This window comes from Anastrepha obliqua, chromosome 1 (genome assembly GCF_027943255.1).
Source record: "Anastrepha obliqua isolate idAnaObli1 chromosome 1, idAnaObli1_1.0, whole genome shotgun sequence".
In the NCBI taxonomy this organism is placed as follows: domain Eukaryota; kingdom Metazoa; phylum Arthropoda; class Insecta; order Diptera; family Tephritidae; genus Anastrepha; species Anastrepha obliqua.
The window spans coordinates 156,174,959-156,192,499 of record NC_072892.1 but is presented as its reverse complement, the minus strand read 5'-3'; the positions used below and the strand labels follow the sequence as shown (position 1 = coordinate 156,192,499).

The window sequence follows — 17,541 nt, the reverse complement described above, 5'->3', positions numbered from 1 at the left end:
CTACTTATTAATTTTATATACAATATTTGCATACACAAAGGTTGCGAATTCAAATAAAAACAAAGGTGTATGGCAAATCAGCATCAATCATCATTCCAACGAAGTGAAGCAAATCGGTCGAATAGTTGAAGTCAAACATTATAATACCAGAAGTTTGAGAAATACATTAACGACAGCGTTTAATTGAGACTACCAGATTCCTCTGTGTTTGCTTAGCCAAGCGAATCAGTTGCATGATTAATGATAATTCAAAATCCAATAAAAATTTGCTACACTTGGCAACAAAAAATTTATTTAAAATTACGTAAAAAGCTTTATTTCACACAAAAATGGCAGTTACTGAGCATTAATCGATATAAAATACTTTCGAAAAAAAAGACAACTCAAAACCAAATTTAAGTTAAATTCACAACCTGTCTTTTCACTTAATACTAATTTATCCAGCCGCCGATTTCAATGCGCTTGGGCTCAGTTTACGATTCTTGATCATATATCTTGGCTTGTAACCATCCTTGTCGGCGGTGTACATCGTCACCGTTTCGGTGTCGGTCTTCTCATCGTAAACCGTGTAGGTACCCATCACCACGAGCTGTTCATCCTTTGTACCGGGATTCATTACCACACCGATCTCCTCACGTTTGCTGCCATTTGGTTCTTCCAACCTGCTCACAAGTTAGTATATTGGTAACGGTAATAAAGAATTTTTAAAATGGAGTGCATGCGAAACTTACTTGAAACGGTAACCCTCCTTTGTGGGGGCCAGACTGTAGAACTCCGACATGACTGTGGGGTAAATGTAGTCCAGAAAACCGGCGTTCACGGAGAGGGAAAATGTGGCCAAAATGGCTACAGCAAGAAACTGAAAGGAGAGATAAGATGCAATATTATAAATTTATAAAAAGCTATTTGTGCTTGACGAGAGGGGCGGTGAATTGGGGAATTTGGTTAAATAGGAGAGGAAAAGAAAAGAAAAGGAAAGAAAAGAAAGCGGAAGTTCCTAATCAACTTTCTTATGTACTAAATTGCATTAAACCTATAAAAAAGGTGTATGGTGAGGACTATTTGGCTTATTAATTATAAATCAGACAGTCCAAAAGATTAACTTTGAGCTGTGTTGATAGTGATTGGGAGCGCCACTAAATTGAGGGGTCCTTTTAAGGCTCATTCATTCTTTTCTGTAAGCCATGTGCTGCTAACACAGTGTGACAAAACAAAAAAAAATAAATATACTTTTATGGAGACCTAGCACAACTTGTGGCTATAGAAAAACTAAAAAAAATGGTATAGAAGAAATTTCCAATACACCCCCAAAATCTTATTTTATGGCCATAAAACCGTTTTTCAGTAGGTTGATGTGAAGAATCACTCCTAACTTCGCCAATTTCCATACGATTTCAAATTTGTTTTTTTAGTTTGAAAGAACAAAAACATAACAAATTAGTAAAAAAAAATAAAATCTTAAAACTCACACAACTCCATTAATTTTAATTCGATTACAGTCAAATATATGTATCGGGTGCTGTTTTAAGATTTTGAGAACTTAAAATGATAATACAAAACAGAAATATTTTTGGAATGAGCTTTTTTTTATCATAACCCAGTAGATTATTATATGGGTCTACGGGTTACATGGCACATTCGAGCACTCCAAATTTTTACTACTCTGAATAATGAATCTAATTAAGGCCAATCAGCAAAAATGGGATGCAAACGACGGTAATTTGGCTTCAATTCTTGCACGAGCTGTAGTTGGAGCTGAGAACTGTAGCCAAGAGCCGTACGTGAGAATTTTCACGTAGTCGAAATTATATTTTGTAAAGTAAACTTAGAATAGAAAAATCCGTATGCCTTCCTAATTTCTGGCGGAAGTACTGGCAATAGCGAAAGCTGCCAAAGCAGCCCAGGACATTTGCGAAGTGTATGGAGAAGATGTAATAGGCGAGTCTACAGCACGAAAATGGTTTGCGAAGTACAAAAATGGCGGCTTTGATATCGATGACACCTCCCGCAGCGGAAGACCTTCTGAATTCGATGAAGAACTTCTCAAATCACTTTTGAAGTAGAACGGTGCGTTCATAAAACGATTCTCAATCACTTTCCTTCAATGGGATTTACCGCAAAATTGGGAGCCTGAGTGTCTCACTAGCTCAACGAAAATAACGAAGAAAGTCGCCTTCAAATTGCTTTTCATAAACAGCGTTTTTTGTACCGAATCCTCACGAGAGATGAGAAATGCTGCCTATAGTATATGCCAAAATGAAGCAAAGAAAGGAGTGAGTGACTGCAGGAGATACGCCAAAATTGAGAGTCAAGCCGGATTTTCATCCAAAGAAGATCATGATATGTGTCTGGGAGGATATGGTGCACTGAGAAATGCTCGAAAAGAATGCCACGGTCAACAAGGAGCTCCACATTGCCCAGCTACACCGCGTGAATGAGGCTATTCGACTGAAAATACCTGATCGACACGGTCAAACCATATTCCTTCACGACAACGTTGCATGCTGCACAAGTCATCAAAACTGCACTCCAAAAGCTCGAATTGGAGGTCCTTCAGTATTCGCCGTATTCTCCGGACCTTAAACTGACAGATAACCATCTTTTCCGCTCCTTGCCAAACTATATGAAAGGCGTTAGCATGGGGTAACAAAGAGGTTCTTAAAAACTGGCTCAACAACTTCTTTAACACCAGACCACGCACTTTTTGGCGAACGACAGCAACAAATAGGTTGAGTGGTGGGAAGAGGTTGAAAGCAGCAGCGGCGAAAATATAATTGATTAACTTATTGATACAATTATTGTTTTTTGCTTAAATAAAAATCTTCGGTAAAAACGCTACGAATTTATTCCCCAACCTAATAAATATTGAGGGGCTCCATCATCAGCTGCTTTTTGCTCATTACACAGGCCTGCGAAATTTAACTTTTTTCAGTTTCTAGAATGGCTGTACTTGTTTCTTGTAGTTTTTTATGCGCTGAAAACGAATCTGACCTTCAAAATGCTCCATCACGTCAGGATTTTTGGTAAATGAAGCCTAAAAGGTCAAAAAATGGCTATTTTAGTCATTTTTGATAATTTTTTTTGGGATAGAAAATTTTTTTTTTCAATTTTCGACGAAAAGGTCGCATAGTACAATTGAAATAGTATGACATTTTGAAATTAACAGTTTCAGTTACGCCAATAGACGTTATACCCAACGTATACGTAACTGAAACTGTTAATTTCAAAATGTCATAACTTTTTTTAAAAAAATCGTACAATAATTTAAAAAAATGGGTTTTAAAGCTAAAGAGTTGTACTATGCAACCTTTTCGTCGAAAATTGAAAAAAAAAATTTTCTATCCCAAAAAAAATTATCAAAAATGGCTAAAATGGCCATTTTTTGACCTTTTAGGCTTCATTTACCAAAAATCCTGACGTGATGGAGCATTTTGAAGGTCAGATTCGTTTTCAGCGCATAAAAAACTACAAGAAACAAGTACAGCCATTCTAGAAACTCACCCTCGCAGGACTGTGTTATCAACTAGGTCGTTAACTAGTTTAGCGCTGAAGCTGAGGTTGAGTAGTTCAGAATTGTGTTATGGAGTTAGTGCAGAGGATGTGTGAACTAAAATGTGAACTGCAAATGCAAACTGCATTACGTAAGTGGGTGTGACTGCTAGTATTTTCTATGTTAAGTAAAAGTTCAAATTTTAGGCTTTGATAAATTTGAAGTGCTTTCCCGAAAGTGGGGTTCAAAACTATACAAAAAGTTGCCTAAGATCCAGACTCAAATTCAAGAGAGAACTTCTTTAAGTCAAATTAGAAAGCTGATAATGCAAGATAGCGCAACATTAATCACCCTATCGGAAAATTTATAATTTTTGGAAATGCGGCATACGTCAATCATATTTGACACTTGTAAACTGGACAGCTGCAGTGGAGCAATGGAGCGCGTAAAAGTAAAAAAAAAATTTTCAATCACTCAAACTAATCTTCTTTTATTCAAAAACTAAGTTGGATGAATAATTTTGTGCCTCCTTGTATAATACGTTCAAAGTGACACCAAGGGATTTCTCTATATTTCGAGATAATTTCACTTAACTTTTACTTAATTCGCCGTAGTCGAAAAGGTTGATGTGTGACTACCATGCGGGAGTGCCTGGGTTTGAATCTCCGTGAATGAAACATCAATATGGAAAAAAGTTGTTTCTAATAGCGGTCGGCCCTTGGTAGGCAGTGTGTATTTCTGTTATGAAAAAGCTCCTCATAAAAACCTTTTGCCGTTCGTAGTCGGCTTAAAACTGTAGGTTCCTCCATTTTTGGAACAACAACAAGACGTACACCACAGATAGGAGGAGGACCTCTGCCAAACATCTAACAGAACTGTACGCCCCAACTATTTATTTATTTTTTTATCTTCATCAAACTCATGCAAAAACCTCTCACTTTTTGATGACGGCAATCAGAATCAGCAACTTTGACCATCAATTTTATTTCAATGATTCACTAATTCGTATTTTACAATACTTTTTTCATTTAACGATAGCAAAATAAAGAAGTTTTTCTGGTTTCACCTCAATCCTTTGAAATTTTGTAGTCAAAAGTCAAGAATGCGAGAACGACGCAAATCAGCTTCAAATCATTAACATAGCCATGGCTACTCCGCTCCAAACACAAATAAAGATCTTAATGAGTGATGGACATCTTAGAAGTCATCATAAAAACAACAACATATTTACTTTGGAAAATGATGTAATTTAATTAAATTTTTGGCTCTTTTTGTTCACTCTTCCAAAATGTTTATTTACAAGTATTAGGCACAAGGTTTCATATCTATCCGCCAGCTACTTACACATACATACATACATAAGTACGCATGTAAATAAACATATTGGTAACTGCTAATAGGACTAGTCTGCCTGAAAATCGGCGCTGTCATCATTGAACTCCTAAATGTCAATATGACCTCCCATCGTCAGCCACAGCTTTTGATGAAGGCCACTTCATTTATCAATTTTCGAAAATTTTATGACCAAGAATTTAATTAAACGAGGGGGGGTTGTACAGATTCTTGTTTCGCTAATGGGCATGCATTTAGCTTACTTAGATAATTAGTATTAAAACCTGAAGCTCACTTTTTTATTTTGCCAAGTGATAAATTGGAAGACGCTTAAAAATTCTTACAAGTTTTTGAAACTTCTGCTACGTATAATAACGGCAACTTCAGGGAATCACTTTTAGCCTTCGAAATAACATAAATGTTGTATGAAAACCATAAAAAAAAATCAAACCGAGCCATTATTTTGTTCTTATGAAATTTGTCCAAGCCATGAAAGTAAATAAAACAAAAATTTGGATGGTAATCCTTTATTCATCAAAAATTTTTATATTATTATAATATTTTTTTCTGTTTATCGATTTTCAACTGAGGCAGCTAAATATAATATATACACTTGTGGTCATATAATCAAACCACTTCAGCTTTTATAATATTAACAATATTTTTCTTGCAAAAATTTTTTTTAATTTTTTATGAAAACTTAGTTTATATTCATTCCATATTGTGTTAAATAACTTTTTTACTGAATAGAAAAAATTATTTTGAGTGATGAGATCTTTATTTTGATCTTTACTCCATAATTTCCTTTTGAAGATCTGCAAGGTGGCGCAAAATTAGTCATCCATCTTTTTTAATAACGTTTTTATCAAATAAAAAAAATTATTTGAGTGCTGTAAATCTTCGTTTTGATCTTATGCGCTCCATTGATTCTCTGTTTGTATCTGAAGCTGTCTAGTTCACAAGTGTCAAATATGATTGACGTGTGACGGCATATGCAAAAATTATAACTCTTCCGTTAGGGTGATTAATTTTGCTCCATCTCTTACTTTTATAATTATGCAACAATTAATTTGATACACTTGGATAATAAATAATTTCTATGAAATTTCATAAAGAGGGGCAGCAATTCAATTTTTTTTTTTTTTTCAGTTTAAAGAAATGTCGAATTTCAATCAGTAATAATATATGTATATGTATAATATGTAAGTAGAACTTTTCGATCTATCTCAGTACCAACTACATCTAGTGATAAATAACAAACTAGCCTATAAACTGCTCTAAAAAGTTAGTGTCAGAATCTGTGAAAATTTCATCAAAATCTACTAAGCTGGTTCGGATATTAGCCCGGAGGAATAAACCGGCAAAAATCTTTCAAAGATAAAAAAAACATACAACCGAATAATTTAAAATCACAGACGGGATTTTTTGTTTTTTTGATGTTATATATCTATACAGTAGTGGTCACTGAAATCCGGCCACTCAAAACTGAATAAAATTTTTATCGTATTTTTGCACACCTGCATTTTTTTCGAAATTAATTTTAAGAATGTATATGAATTAGATATTTTAATATAGAAATTCAAGAAAAATATGGAGAATTACACAGTTTTTAATATAAGGTTGTCAAAAAAGTCTTGCGGTATTTTTATTGAATTTTCAATTGTTCATAAAATGGGTTATAATAATGCGATTTAAGTCAAATATGCGCCGTTTTGTTCGATGACGAGCTCCCAACGAGATGCCAACTTCATAATCCCCCTCTTATTGAAGCTCGCTTCCCTATTGTCACAAAACTCGAAGAGCCAATTTTCACAGGACTCTCTTGTGGACAACTTCCGACTACCAAGCTCGTTCGCCATGGACATAAATAGGTGGTAATCACTTGGTGCGAGATCCGGACTATACGGTGGATGCAAAAGAACCTCCCATCCGAGCTCCCGGAGCTTCTGGCGCGTCACCAAAGATGTGTGTGGCCTGGCGTTGTCCTGATGGAAGACAATTCGGCCTCTGTTGATCAAAGATGGCCTCTTCTGCATGAGTGCTGCATTCAAGCGGTCCAGTTGTTGGCAGTACAGGTCCGAATTGAGCGTTTGGCCATAGGGGAGCAGCTCATAGTGGATGATTCCCTGCCAATCCCACCAAACACACAGAAGAACCTTCCTGGCCGTCAATCCAGGCTTGGCCACCGTCTGGGCAGCTTCACCGCTTTTCGACCACGACCGTTTGCGCTTCACGTTGTCGTAAGTGACCCTCTTTTCATCGCCAGTCACCATCCGCTTCAAAAACGGGTCGATTTTGTTGCGATTCAGAAGCGATTCGCATGCATCCATACGGGCAAAAATGTTTTTTTGCGTCAAGTCGTGTGGCACCCATACATCGAGCTTCTTTTTGAATCCAAGCTTCTTCAAATGGTTTATAACGGTTTGATGACTCATCCCCAGCTCTTGGCCGATGCTACGGCTGCTACTATGCCGGTCTCTTTCGATCAATTCAGCGATTTTATCGCAATTTTCGACGACAGGCCTTCCGGACCGTGGCGCATCTTCGATCACCTCTGCACCAGAACGAAAACGTTGAAACCATCGTTGTGCGGTGGAAGTGGAAACTGTATCGGGTCCATAAACTGCGACGCTATAACTCACGAACGACTAAAAGCAAACAACAATTAATCAAACACGTGTTAGCACGTGAAAAGAGCTTTCCAAAAAGCTCTAGCGTGAACCGATGCGACGAATACAACTAGAACTACGCGCTTGCAAAGACAAGCTTGCGGAAATACCGACTTTTTTGACAACCTTGTATATACTTATATATAATTGGCGCTTACTCCTCCTCCTCCTCATGCTTGTGGTATGCGTCTTGATGTTGCTCCAAAAATGGAGAGGCCACAGTTTTAAGTCGACTCCGACCGGCAGATATTTTTATGAGGAGCTTTTTCATGGTATAAATATACCCGGAGATTTACCATTGCCTGTCGAGGGACCACCAGCAATAGAAAGAACTTTTCCTATCAATGTTTCGTGCCCGCGGTTTCGAGCCTGTGACTTCCAAATCACAGTCATTCAATTCGGCTTACAGTTTTAATAGCCTTAGCTAATATCTTTGCTGCTTTGTTGAAATTAGTTTCAAGAAAAATTATAACTCTGCTAAATCTAATTGCTAATTTAAGAACCATTTTCGCCAAGCCTATAGTTTTCGCAACGTAAAGTTAATATTTAAGGTTTGTCACATTCCCCCATTTTTTATATTTCGGCATTTTTCCACTTTTTTCACGACTTGCAAATCGCTTACTCAAATAGCCATGGTATGTGAACTAAGTTGCACAAAAACAAAAAGTTAATGCTTACTAGACTGCGTCGATATTCAACCGTAATTGACTTATTTTTTTTTTTATTTTGTGTGTTCATTATCTATACATAACATAAAAATATATCGGGTTTTCCTTCCTGACGCTATAACTCCAAAACGCACGAACCGATTTGCATTCGTTGGAAAGGTCTCGGGCTCCATGAGGTTTACTATATAGCATGTACTCTGCTCAGTTAATTTCATGTGACATTTATAATGCGCACGTTCTTTAAAATATTAGGATATATATAAAGGTGAATGTATTTTCACCCAATGAAGGTTATAGGCATGTTTTGATGATGGAACTCCCTTCCCACAGCCCACAACTGTTAGCTGTTGGAAATGGAAAAGTCCCAGTTAATGCGACTGCTGGATTAATTACTCTTACCAACGACTTTTGCCGATTTGTAGACTCTCAATTAGCTCTTATTGAAAATGTTTTCCCAAACATCAAAAGAAATGTATGTATTACTCGAGTACCAATGATTCCGACTGATCTTCCGTTTGACTTCAAACGATTGCAATTTCCGGCTCGCCTTGCGTTCGCAATGACAATTAACAAGTCGCAAGGCCAATCGTTTAGTGTTCGCGGGATAAATTTAGATAATCATTGTTTTTCGCATGGGTAGCTATACGTTGCGTGTTCATGAGTTGGGAAACCATCAGCTTTGTTTGTGTTAACGTCAGACCAAAGAACAAAAAATGTGGTTTACCAAAGAGCACTTCAATGAAACGGATAATTTGCGGGCACGTATAACGCTTCGATTCAGTATTTACTTTGGATTCACTTTCATTTTTTACTTAGAGAAGTTCAACTAAATTACACTTCATTTTTGTAATCGAAATGAATTCATTAATGTTGTGAAATAAAATAAAATTTTTCCTTTTCAAATATAAAATAATATAATAATAATAAAATAATAATAATATAAAATAAAAAAATAATTTTTCTTCATCTTTTAATCCCCAAACGAAATGTTACAAAAAACGAAGCGATCATGTGGCGAAACGGAGTTCGGCGGGTTTGCTAGTATTTTATAAAACTATAGCTTATTGCCCAACAAAAACTGTGAAAATCCAAATTTCAAATTATATACAAAAATTTAAAAAATGGGACACATTTTAATGAACACTTTGAACTTTTTAATCAGAATTTTCGGGAAAAATTTGGGTACGCAGTTTTATTGACATTCAATTTTGGTGTAATAAGCGGCAAGTTTTAGGTGATTTTTGTTAATTTTTTCCTCTGACGTGTTGTGCATTTTTTCAATATCAAAAAATGCATATTCGATGCACAGAGAAATTGCACAAGACCGCTAGGAAAAAGAATTCCAAAAAGTCTAAGAGAATTTGGAGCCACTTTGAATTTGTACTTCATTGCACAGGGTGGCACAAAATTAATCGTTCTGTCTGAAAATTGATCATTTATGCAAATGCCGCCATACGTCATCATTGACACTTGTGAACTAAGCAGCTGTAGTATACAAAAAGACGCTTGTATGCAGCGCGTAAAAGTTGAAATAAAGATTTCCATCACTCAAAATATTTTATTCATTTAGAAAAAAAAAATCTCAAAAGCAAAGCTGGAACTTTGTGCCATCTTGTGCTAGAATTTAATTACCTAATTATAATAATACCCAAATTTTTTCTGAAAATTCTGATTAAAAGGTTTGAAATTTCGATGAAAATTTGTCGAGTTCTGATAAATTTTTTACAAAGTTTTAAACTTATAAAAAATTCATGAGAATTGAAAAAACAACAGAAGAGTTGCCGAAATGTTGAGGAGCTATAGTTTTATCGCAGGTTGTTTGCATGAATAAATTATGATTTTGTTGATTTGCGCTTTCGTAAAATTTTTTTTCTCCCAAATAAAGCGAAAAAATTTGCACTTCGATACGAGAAAAAATACATCAGTATTCAAGAAAAATACTAATTATTACTTCCCGCCAAAATTCAATAAAAAAAAATATATATAAAAAATGTATAGCAAACCGGCGCGCGCCGTGAAAGGTGTTTAGGCTAAGTTTCCACTACAGTTTGCGTCGTGTATACACCTTCAAGTTGTCCCACAAATGGAAGGACCACAAACCCTACACATAATTACATTTATGTAATTATCGCTTACACTCTTTAATGGACATTTGGCTGAGCTCTTCCTTCTGTTTGTAGTGTACGACTTAATGATTTTTCACAAATGGAGATACCTACAATTTTAATGCCGCGCTTCGGAAGCTGGTTTTGTAAGAGAAGTTATTTTTTAATGGAGAAGAAGAATTTCGTTGGAGTGACAGTACTTAACCGGATACAAAATGTGAGTCCTCTCGAAAATGTAGAACTGACTGTCAAGGGACGACCGTCAGATTACCAGAAAAAATTATTTAATTTCAAGTATACCGTGAGCTCCAAGCCGAAGATTTGCTAATTGTATGTCACACACAAATACACCAGACCGCGATGGCCGCCAAAAAATAGCATACCTAAAGATATTTCATGGCACGCAAATACAAAGTTTCTGAAGTTTTTATGTATGCGCGAAGGCTTTAATATTTTTTTAAATATTTTTTTTATAAATATGTTGTAGTTAACTGTAATACTTCAGATGCACGCAACCAACATTATCAACCACCATAAATCTTAATCGTCACTTTGTTACCAAATTCACTGAGGTATCCGTTAAGTGCTCACTTACCAGCTTAGCGGATGCCATGATGAGGCTAGTTGAAGATCACAACACTAACTGAAATATGATAGCAATTTTATTAAACATTTCGCTTTCGTTTTGAATTGAATTTGCAAAATGACAATAATTAAACGGTTAAACTTAAAACTCTTGCTACACACACACATGCACGCATGCATACATATGAACACATCTATTATTTACTCGTATTATGCAAGTCAGAATACATGAAAGATGCCAGTGGGTATTCACATGCTTTTGCACACATACATATACACATATACACTCATAAATATTTAGTGATTTGTTTTTTGTTTTGGTTGACTTATTCAAAAATTTAATAGATTTCATAAAGTTTTAAATCTTCTACTAAACCGGTCCGTGCATAAAACTTGAAATGCGCTAATCAACAACTTAAAATCAACATAGCCACCAAGAATAATGATGATATATGAAAAGAAAAAGGGGAAAAAATAAAGCAAAACAAGTAAGGAAATGCTGAGTTCGGTCCAAACCGAACTTTTTATGCTCGCGCAAATTTCACTAAAATTCAATTACAAGTTAATTTTGTATATTAAGTACGCAACTAAATTCTCGCTGTTTGTCAATAGATGCCGCCAGCAGTGTGTGCTAGTCAATTCTAACATAACCTAAACATCATAAACCAAGCTTCGACATATGGTAAACAAACTGCTTCGACACATTAGTGATTTTGTTTTGGTATCATATACTTTTGGTTTTGTGAAAATGTCTGATTTTGTGCCGAATAATCGTCATTTGCGGTAAGTGTTGATTTTCCTCTTTCATTCGAAAAACCAAAAAAACGGCAGCTGAAGCGCATCGAGAGCTACAAAAAGTTTATGGAGATGCTGCTTTCAGTGAAACAGAAACAACGTGCCGAGATTGGTTCCGTCGCTTCAAAGACGGTGTTTTAATGTTGACGACCGTCCGCGTGAAGAAAGGCCAAAAATTTTCGAAGATGCCGAGTTGGAGGCATTGCTCAATGAGGATTCGTGTCAAACGCAAGAAGAGGTATAAACAAGGGGCACAGTGTTTATCCAAACTCAATAATATTTATGTCGGTTCTAAATAAGATGAGAAGATATCAACACGTGTACCAAGTTTGGTTGAGTCTTATTAAGTAAAGTGGGCGTGGCACCGCTCAAATAATTCCACTCCATTCTTTGATTACCAGCCATTTAGTACCGACGTGTCACAGTACATTCTACAAGGGAAAAAATAAAGTATCGTGCAGTGATTGAATTTTTATTTTTAGAAGATTTAAAAGCAAATGAAATTCTTGAACGAATGTTGAAAGTTCATAAGGACTTTTCACCATCAAATAGTACAGTCGAAAGACGAGTTAATAAATTTAAAGGTGGTGGTACAAGCCTCGAAGACGAACCACGCCAGGAACGTCCAAAAACAGCAACAATACCAAATATCGTAGAACAAATACAGGAATTCGTATTGGAAAATCGTCAAATGACTGAAAGAGTTTTAGTAGAAACCATAGGTACCTAATTGGGCAGTGTAAGCAATATTTCATATTGGGTTCCAGACAGCTGTGACCACAATGGATGCCGCATTCACAAATCCGCTAACAACGGAATGAAAACACACTCGAATGCAACTTTCTCAGCAGTATTTAAAGCGTTTTTAAAAGGATAAAGTGGATTTTTTGCATCGATTCATCAATATGAATGAGACTTCGGTCTATTACCATGATTATAAACCAAACCAAGAAGCTAAAGAGACGTGCAAACCTGGTTTTTCGGATCGAAACGAGTTCGTGTCCAGAAATCGGCTAAGAAGGTATTAGCATGAGTTTTTTGGGATGCGAAACGAATTTCGTGTGTGGGTTACTTGCAAACTGGTATAGTAATAAATTCTGAAAATTATTTTAACCTTTGAGGCCAGCTGAAGAAAAAAATTCGTCAAAGAGGACCCAGTATGCAAAAGAAAAAAAAATATTTTTCATCAGGACAATGCACCGTGTCACAAGAGCATTTTGTCAATGGCTAAAATCCATGAATTAAAGCCCAAATTGTTGAAGCATTCCCCCGTATTCACCAGATTTGGCCCCTAGCGACTTCCATCTGTTTCCAGACCTAAAAACATTCATGCGTGGAAAGCGTTTTTCATCAAATGGTGAGGTCATAACTTCTGTGGAGGTGTATTTTGGAGCTCTTTCAGATTCTCACTTCAGGGATAGAATTTGTAAGTTGGAATCGCGTGGGAGCAGCTGTGTAGGTGTTCAGACCGACTATACTGAATAATAAAGTGTATATAGAACCATAAAATTGTGTTTTTCTTACCGAACCACAAAACTTATTGAACTGGTATTTCTTTTACACCAAGTAACGACTCATCTAAATCACATAGAATATTTATTGAGCCTACTGTACTTGCGATCACGGAGTATGTCTTTAGGTCATCAGCATACAAAAGAAAATTTTCGTTATTAAAAAAGCTCGAGAAATCTTGTACATAAGCGGAAAGACTGACAAACGGGCAGACGGATGGATAAACATGGCTAAATCGATTGCTGTCATCATTCTGAGTAATTTAATGTGATGTAAAATTATCTATGAAACAATTTTATTTTCGAACAACTGTTATACTAAATAAAACAAATGATTTGTGATGGCAAAAATCTAAATTTCCAATTTTAAGCGCTCCAGACAAGCGTCTGTTTGTAAACCGCAGCTGATTAGTTGACAAGTGTCAAATATGATTGACGTACGACACCATTTGCTAAATTATAAATTTCCGATAGACTGATTAAATATGCGCCACCTTGTATATGTCTGCATCTATCTCCTATCTGTTACTCCTATTTCCTCCAGACTCCTTTATACTCTTACATATAACTGCTATGTGAAGAAAATTTTAATACCCTTGTGTACAAGTGCGCGGGTATAAAAAGCGAACAACACGAGAACGTACGCAGATGATCACGAAAAGCAATAAACGGCTAATAACATTAATGACGCTATTAGGAAGAACGTGAAAAGAGAGAGACAATTACGAAATTTCAAGAAATCACTAAATGGTTGTATATCTCAAACGCGTACGTCAGTCGCGAAAATGTAGAAAAACCCCAAACAGAAAAAAAAACAACTCAATAAGTGTTATGACAACAATAAACATTTCAGATTATAACAACAATACACTAAGAATTTTTCATTCATAAAAGCGTCACCAGTTGTACTTTGAATTTGAGGGAAAATCTCCGCTTAGGTAAAAACAGCATATAAAATATGTATGTATGTGTGTTTATATTGTACTATACGTGTAGTACGTCTATATGAATTAATAATTGTGTGTGTGTTTGGGGAGTTCGTCAGCGAGTAATAGGAAATCACAAATTTCGTTCACTTTTATCCGCATATTTGGAAGTCTAGTCATAGGCACATAAATTCATATAATTGCTTTAAACATTTATTGTTTTCTTATTCATTAGGAAGATTGGTATCTAAAATAGTCACTAGGGAAATACCATTGAACTTTGTGGCGCTACGAATAACTGCCAAGGAAGGCGAAGGTTAAACCCGGATCGTCACGCCACCGATGATGAGGACTAATAACTGCTATGGTTGGTGAGGTAAAATGCACATACTTTTAAGAATGAGTCATTAACTCATGGTAATACTTACATATAACAGGTGGCGCTAAAGTAATCCTCCTATCAGAAAATGCTATAAATTTTGCGATTGGCCCCTAATGTCAGTTCTGTTTTGACATTTGTGTAGTAAACACATGCGAAATACACGTTAATAAACAATGTTACGCTACACTGCTCCAGAACGCGGAATATTGCTGACTATTTATTTGACCAATAATCGGTCGGTGACTTTGGCACAACGAGAATTTCGTCGCAGATTTCCTCGACGTCCAACGCCTAGTGGTGAAACACTGCGACGCTTAGCCGCTCGCCTCGAAGAGACTGGCACAACACGAGATGCTGCCAGGCGTGGCAGACCCCGGAGTAGCCGTTCTGCAGAGAATATTGCTGCTGTAGCCGAGGATGTCATGGAAGCGCCGTCGACATTGACCAGACGACGTGCCACGCAAATGGGTATCAGTCGACGGTCTTTACAGCGAATTTTGGTACAAGATTTGAAGATGTTTCCGTACAAAGGCCAGATGGTGTATCAGCTGTTAGCTGCTGACCGCCAATCGCATCTAACATACGCTCAAGCCATCCTTAATCACCACCAAGAGGAAGATGATTTTTCATCAAAAATAATAATGAGTGATGAGGCCCATTTCTATCTTAGCGGGTACGTAAATAAGCAAAATTTACGCTTCTGGGGCACTAAAAATCCGCGTGTAACCCACGAAGAGCCATTACACCCACTCAAAGGCACTGTATGGTGTGCTGTTTTCGCTGGAGGAGTCATCGGACCTTTTTTCTTCGAAGACGCCGCGGGCCAAACGGTTACTGTGAATGGTGAGCGCTAAAAAGCAATGATCAACGAGTTCTTTTTGCCGCAACTTGATGAATTGGGATTGGAAAACATGTGGTTCCGTTCCAACAGGACGGTGCTACGGCACACATTGCACGTGCCACAACCGATATGCTGAAGGATGCATTTCCCGGGCGCCTAATCTCCCGTTTTGGCGATTTGCACTGGCCAGCAAGATCGCCTGATTTGACCGCTCCAGACTTCTTTTTGTGGGGCTTTTTGAAGTCGCGGGTTTATGTCAACAAGCCTCAGACTCTTGCAGCTCTTAAAGACAATATCCGTCAAGAATGTGAGGACCTATCGCCGGAAGTTTTGGCCAAAGTGATGGAAAATGCCATAAAAAGGGCTCAAATGGCAATCAACTGTGGCGGCGGCCATTTACATGACATCATAAAAAAACTTAAAAGACCAAATAAAAATAATCCACAAGAAGAATCAAAGTTTTTCATTTTTTTTTTTTAAATTACAGCCAAAAAACATCGCAAGGTTACTTTTGCGCCACCTTGTATATCTAGAATGTATCACGGATTATATTCAAAAACTTCAAAATACAAGTTTACTCCTCAAAAGTGATATTATCGCCTTGAACTTATGGGGAGTTGGCACTTATGCCAGCGTTTGATCCAGCTTTCGAAACATTTTTGCAACTCTATTTTCGGTAATGCCACCAGAGCTGTCACTGTGTGCCCAAAGCCGGCACGTAATAATAATAATAATCAGAGCCGTTTTCCATTTTCTATTACGTCCTTTCGGCTATTAACCAGTAGTGCTGGTTTGACTCGATCAAGTAGGAAAACATTGCAGGCAGACATATCAGGTGAATTCGATGGCTGTTGGCTGGCATTCGTTTCCTTCCTTGCCAAAAACTCACGGATAATGATGACACTGTGCGAGGGTGCGCTATCACCGAGCAAAATCCACGAGTTCTTTTCCCACAAATCCTTTTTTTTTTGGCGAATTGCTTCACGTAAATGTCTCATAACGCCCAAATAATAGTCCTTATTAACTGTCTGATCTTCGAGCAAAAATTTGTGGTGCACTTTAACGTTGCAATCCATAAAAGCCACGAGCATCGCTTTGGTTTTTGTCTCAAAAGTCTTTTTTTTTGGTCTAGGTTCATTAGGAGCCCTCCATTCACTCGCTTGATGCCTGAATTGTATCCGATACTCATAAACCCACGTCTCTTCTCCCGCAATGATGCGTTTGATGAATGTTGGGACGGATTAAGTCTTGGAAATCATGTCGTTAGCGATATCAACGCGACATTTTTTTTTTTGCATAGAATTCAAGTCGTTTGGGACCAACTTTCAGCAACACGACGCCGACCCAAATCATTTACTACATCGTTCTGAACGGATCCATAAGCAATGTTTAAGTTCTCTGTCAGCTCACTGATGGTTAATCTGCGGTTATTGATCAACTTTTCTTTCAATTTATTGATATTATCAACGGCCTGCCACTACATTTGCGACTGCGATGGATTTACGATATCTTCTGAAGTGTTCATGCGCTTTGTTTTCTTTAGAGCATCATTATCGAGACAGTTTCTGAACATTTCTAAGGTTTTCGCACCTTTGATTCCATTTTTGACACAAATTTTAATATAAACTCGTTGTATAACTCGTCACGTGCAGGGTTAGACTTACTTAAGACGCCGTAACTTTTACAAATGTCAAGAAATACGATGCCATTTTGGTAGGATGTGGTAACCAAATAAAAGAATCAGAACTTAAATCAATTGACTTAGAGCGACACCTGACGGCTGTTGCGGTAACTTTTTGTTTCAAGGCGGTATGCATAATTACGGAGCAGGCAGCCAAAATGCATCGTGCTAGGTTTTGTAGACGAAAGATTTGGAAATGGAAAGGGGTATTATCCCGAAATATAAATGAAATCTGGTTATAACTCTCTGCGGCTCAACTTCCCAGGAACGACATTAATAACGATCATCAATTTTAAGAGTGCATTCAGGATAGGACTATGAAATAAGCCAAACTGGAACGTATCTGCTTCAGTGATTATCACAAATGTATTTGAGAGAAAGAAGTTTGTTTATATCGCGATACTTATTTTTCTTGATTAGCGCGAATTCGAGTTTAATAAAGCGAGCCAGTCGTTTCTTTCTCGTACCAACCGGCGCTAGTTAGAAACACCAAGTAAAGCCATTTTCTTCTCCACCTGATCTTCCTAATAGAGGCAGGTATAACATCAAAATAGCA

The 17,541-nt window shown here is 37.0% G+C and overlaps 1 protein-coding gene across 1 annotated transcript; it reads right to left on the bottom strand.

Moving 5' to 3' along the window:
* Window positions 1–254: 254 nt before the first annotated feature.
* Window positions 255–10,893, bottom strand: LOC129253269 (endocuticle structural glycoprotein SgAbd-9-like). The gene is made up of 3 exons (XM_054891570.1): window positions 10,860–10,893; window positions 732–859; window positions 255–662 (listed from the first exon to the last, which is right to left on the bottom strand). The coding sequence occupies exons 1-3, from the start codon at window positions 10,875–10,877 to the stop codon at window positions 437–439; spliced, it is 372 nt and encodes a 123-aa protein (XP_054747545.1). The 5' UTR covers window positions 10,878–10,893; the 3' UTR covers window positions 255–436.
* Window positions 10,894–17,541: the final 6,648 nt, after the last annotated feature.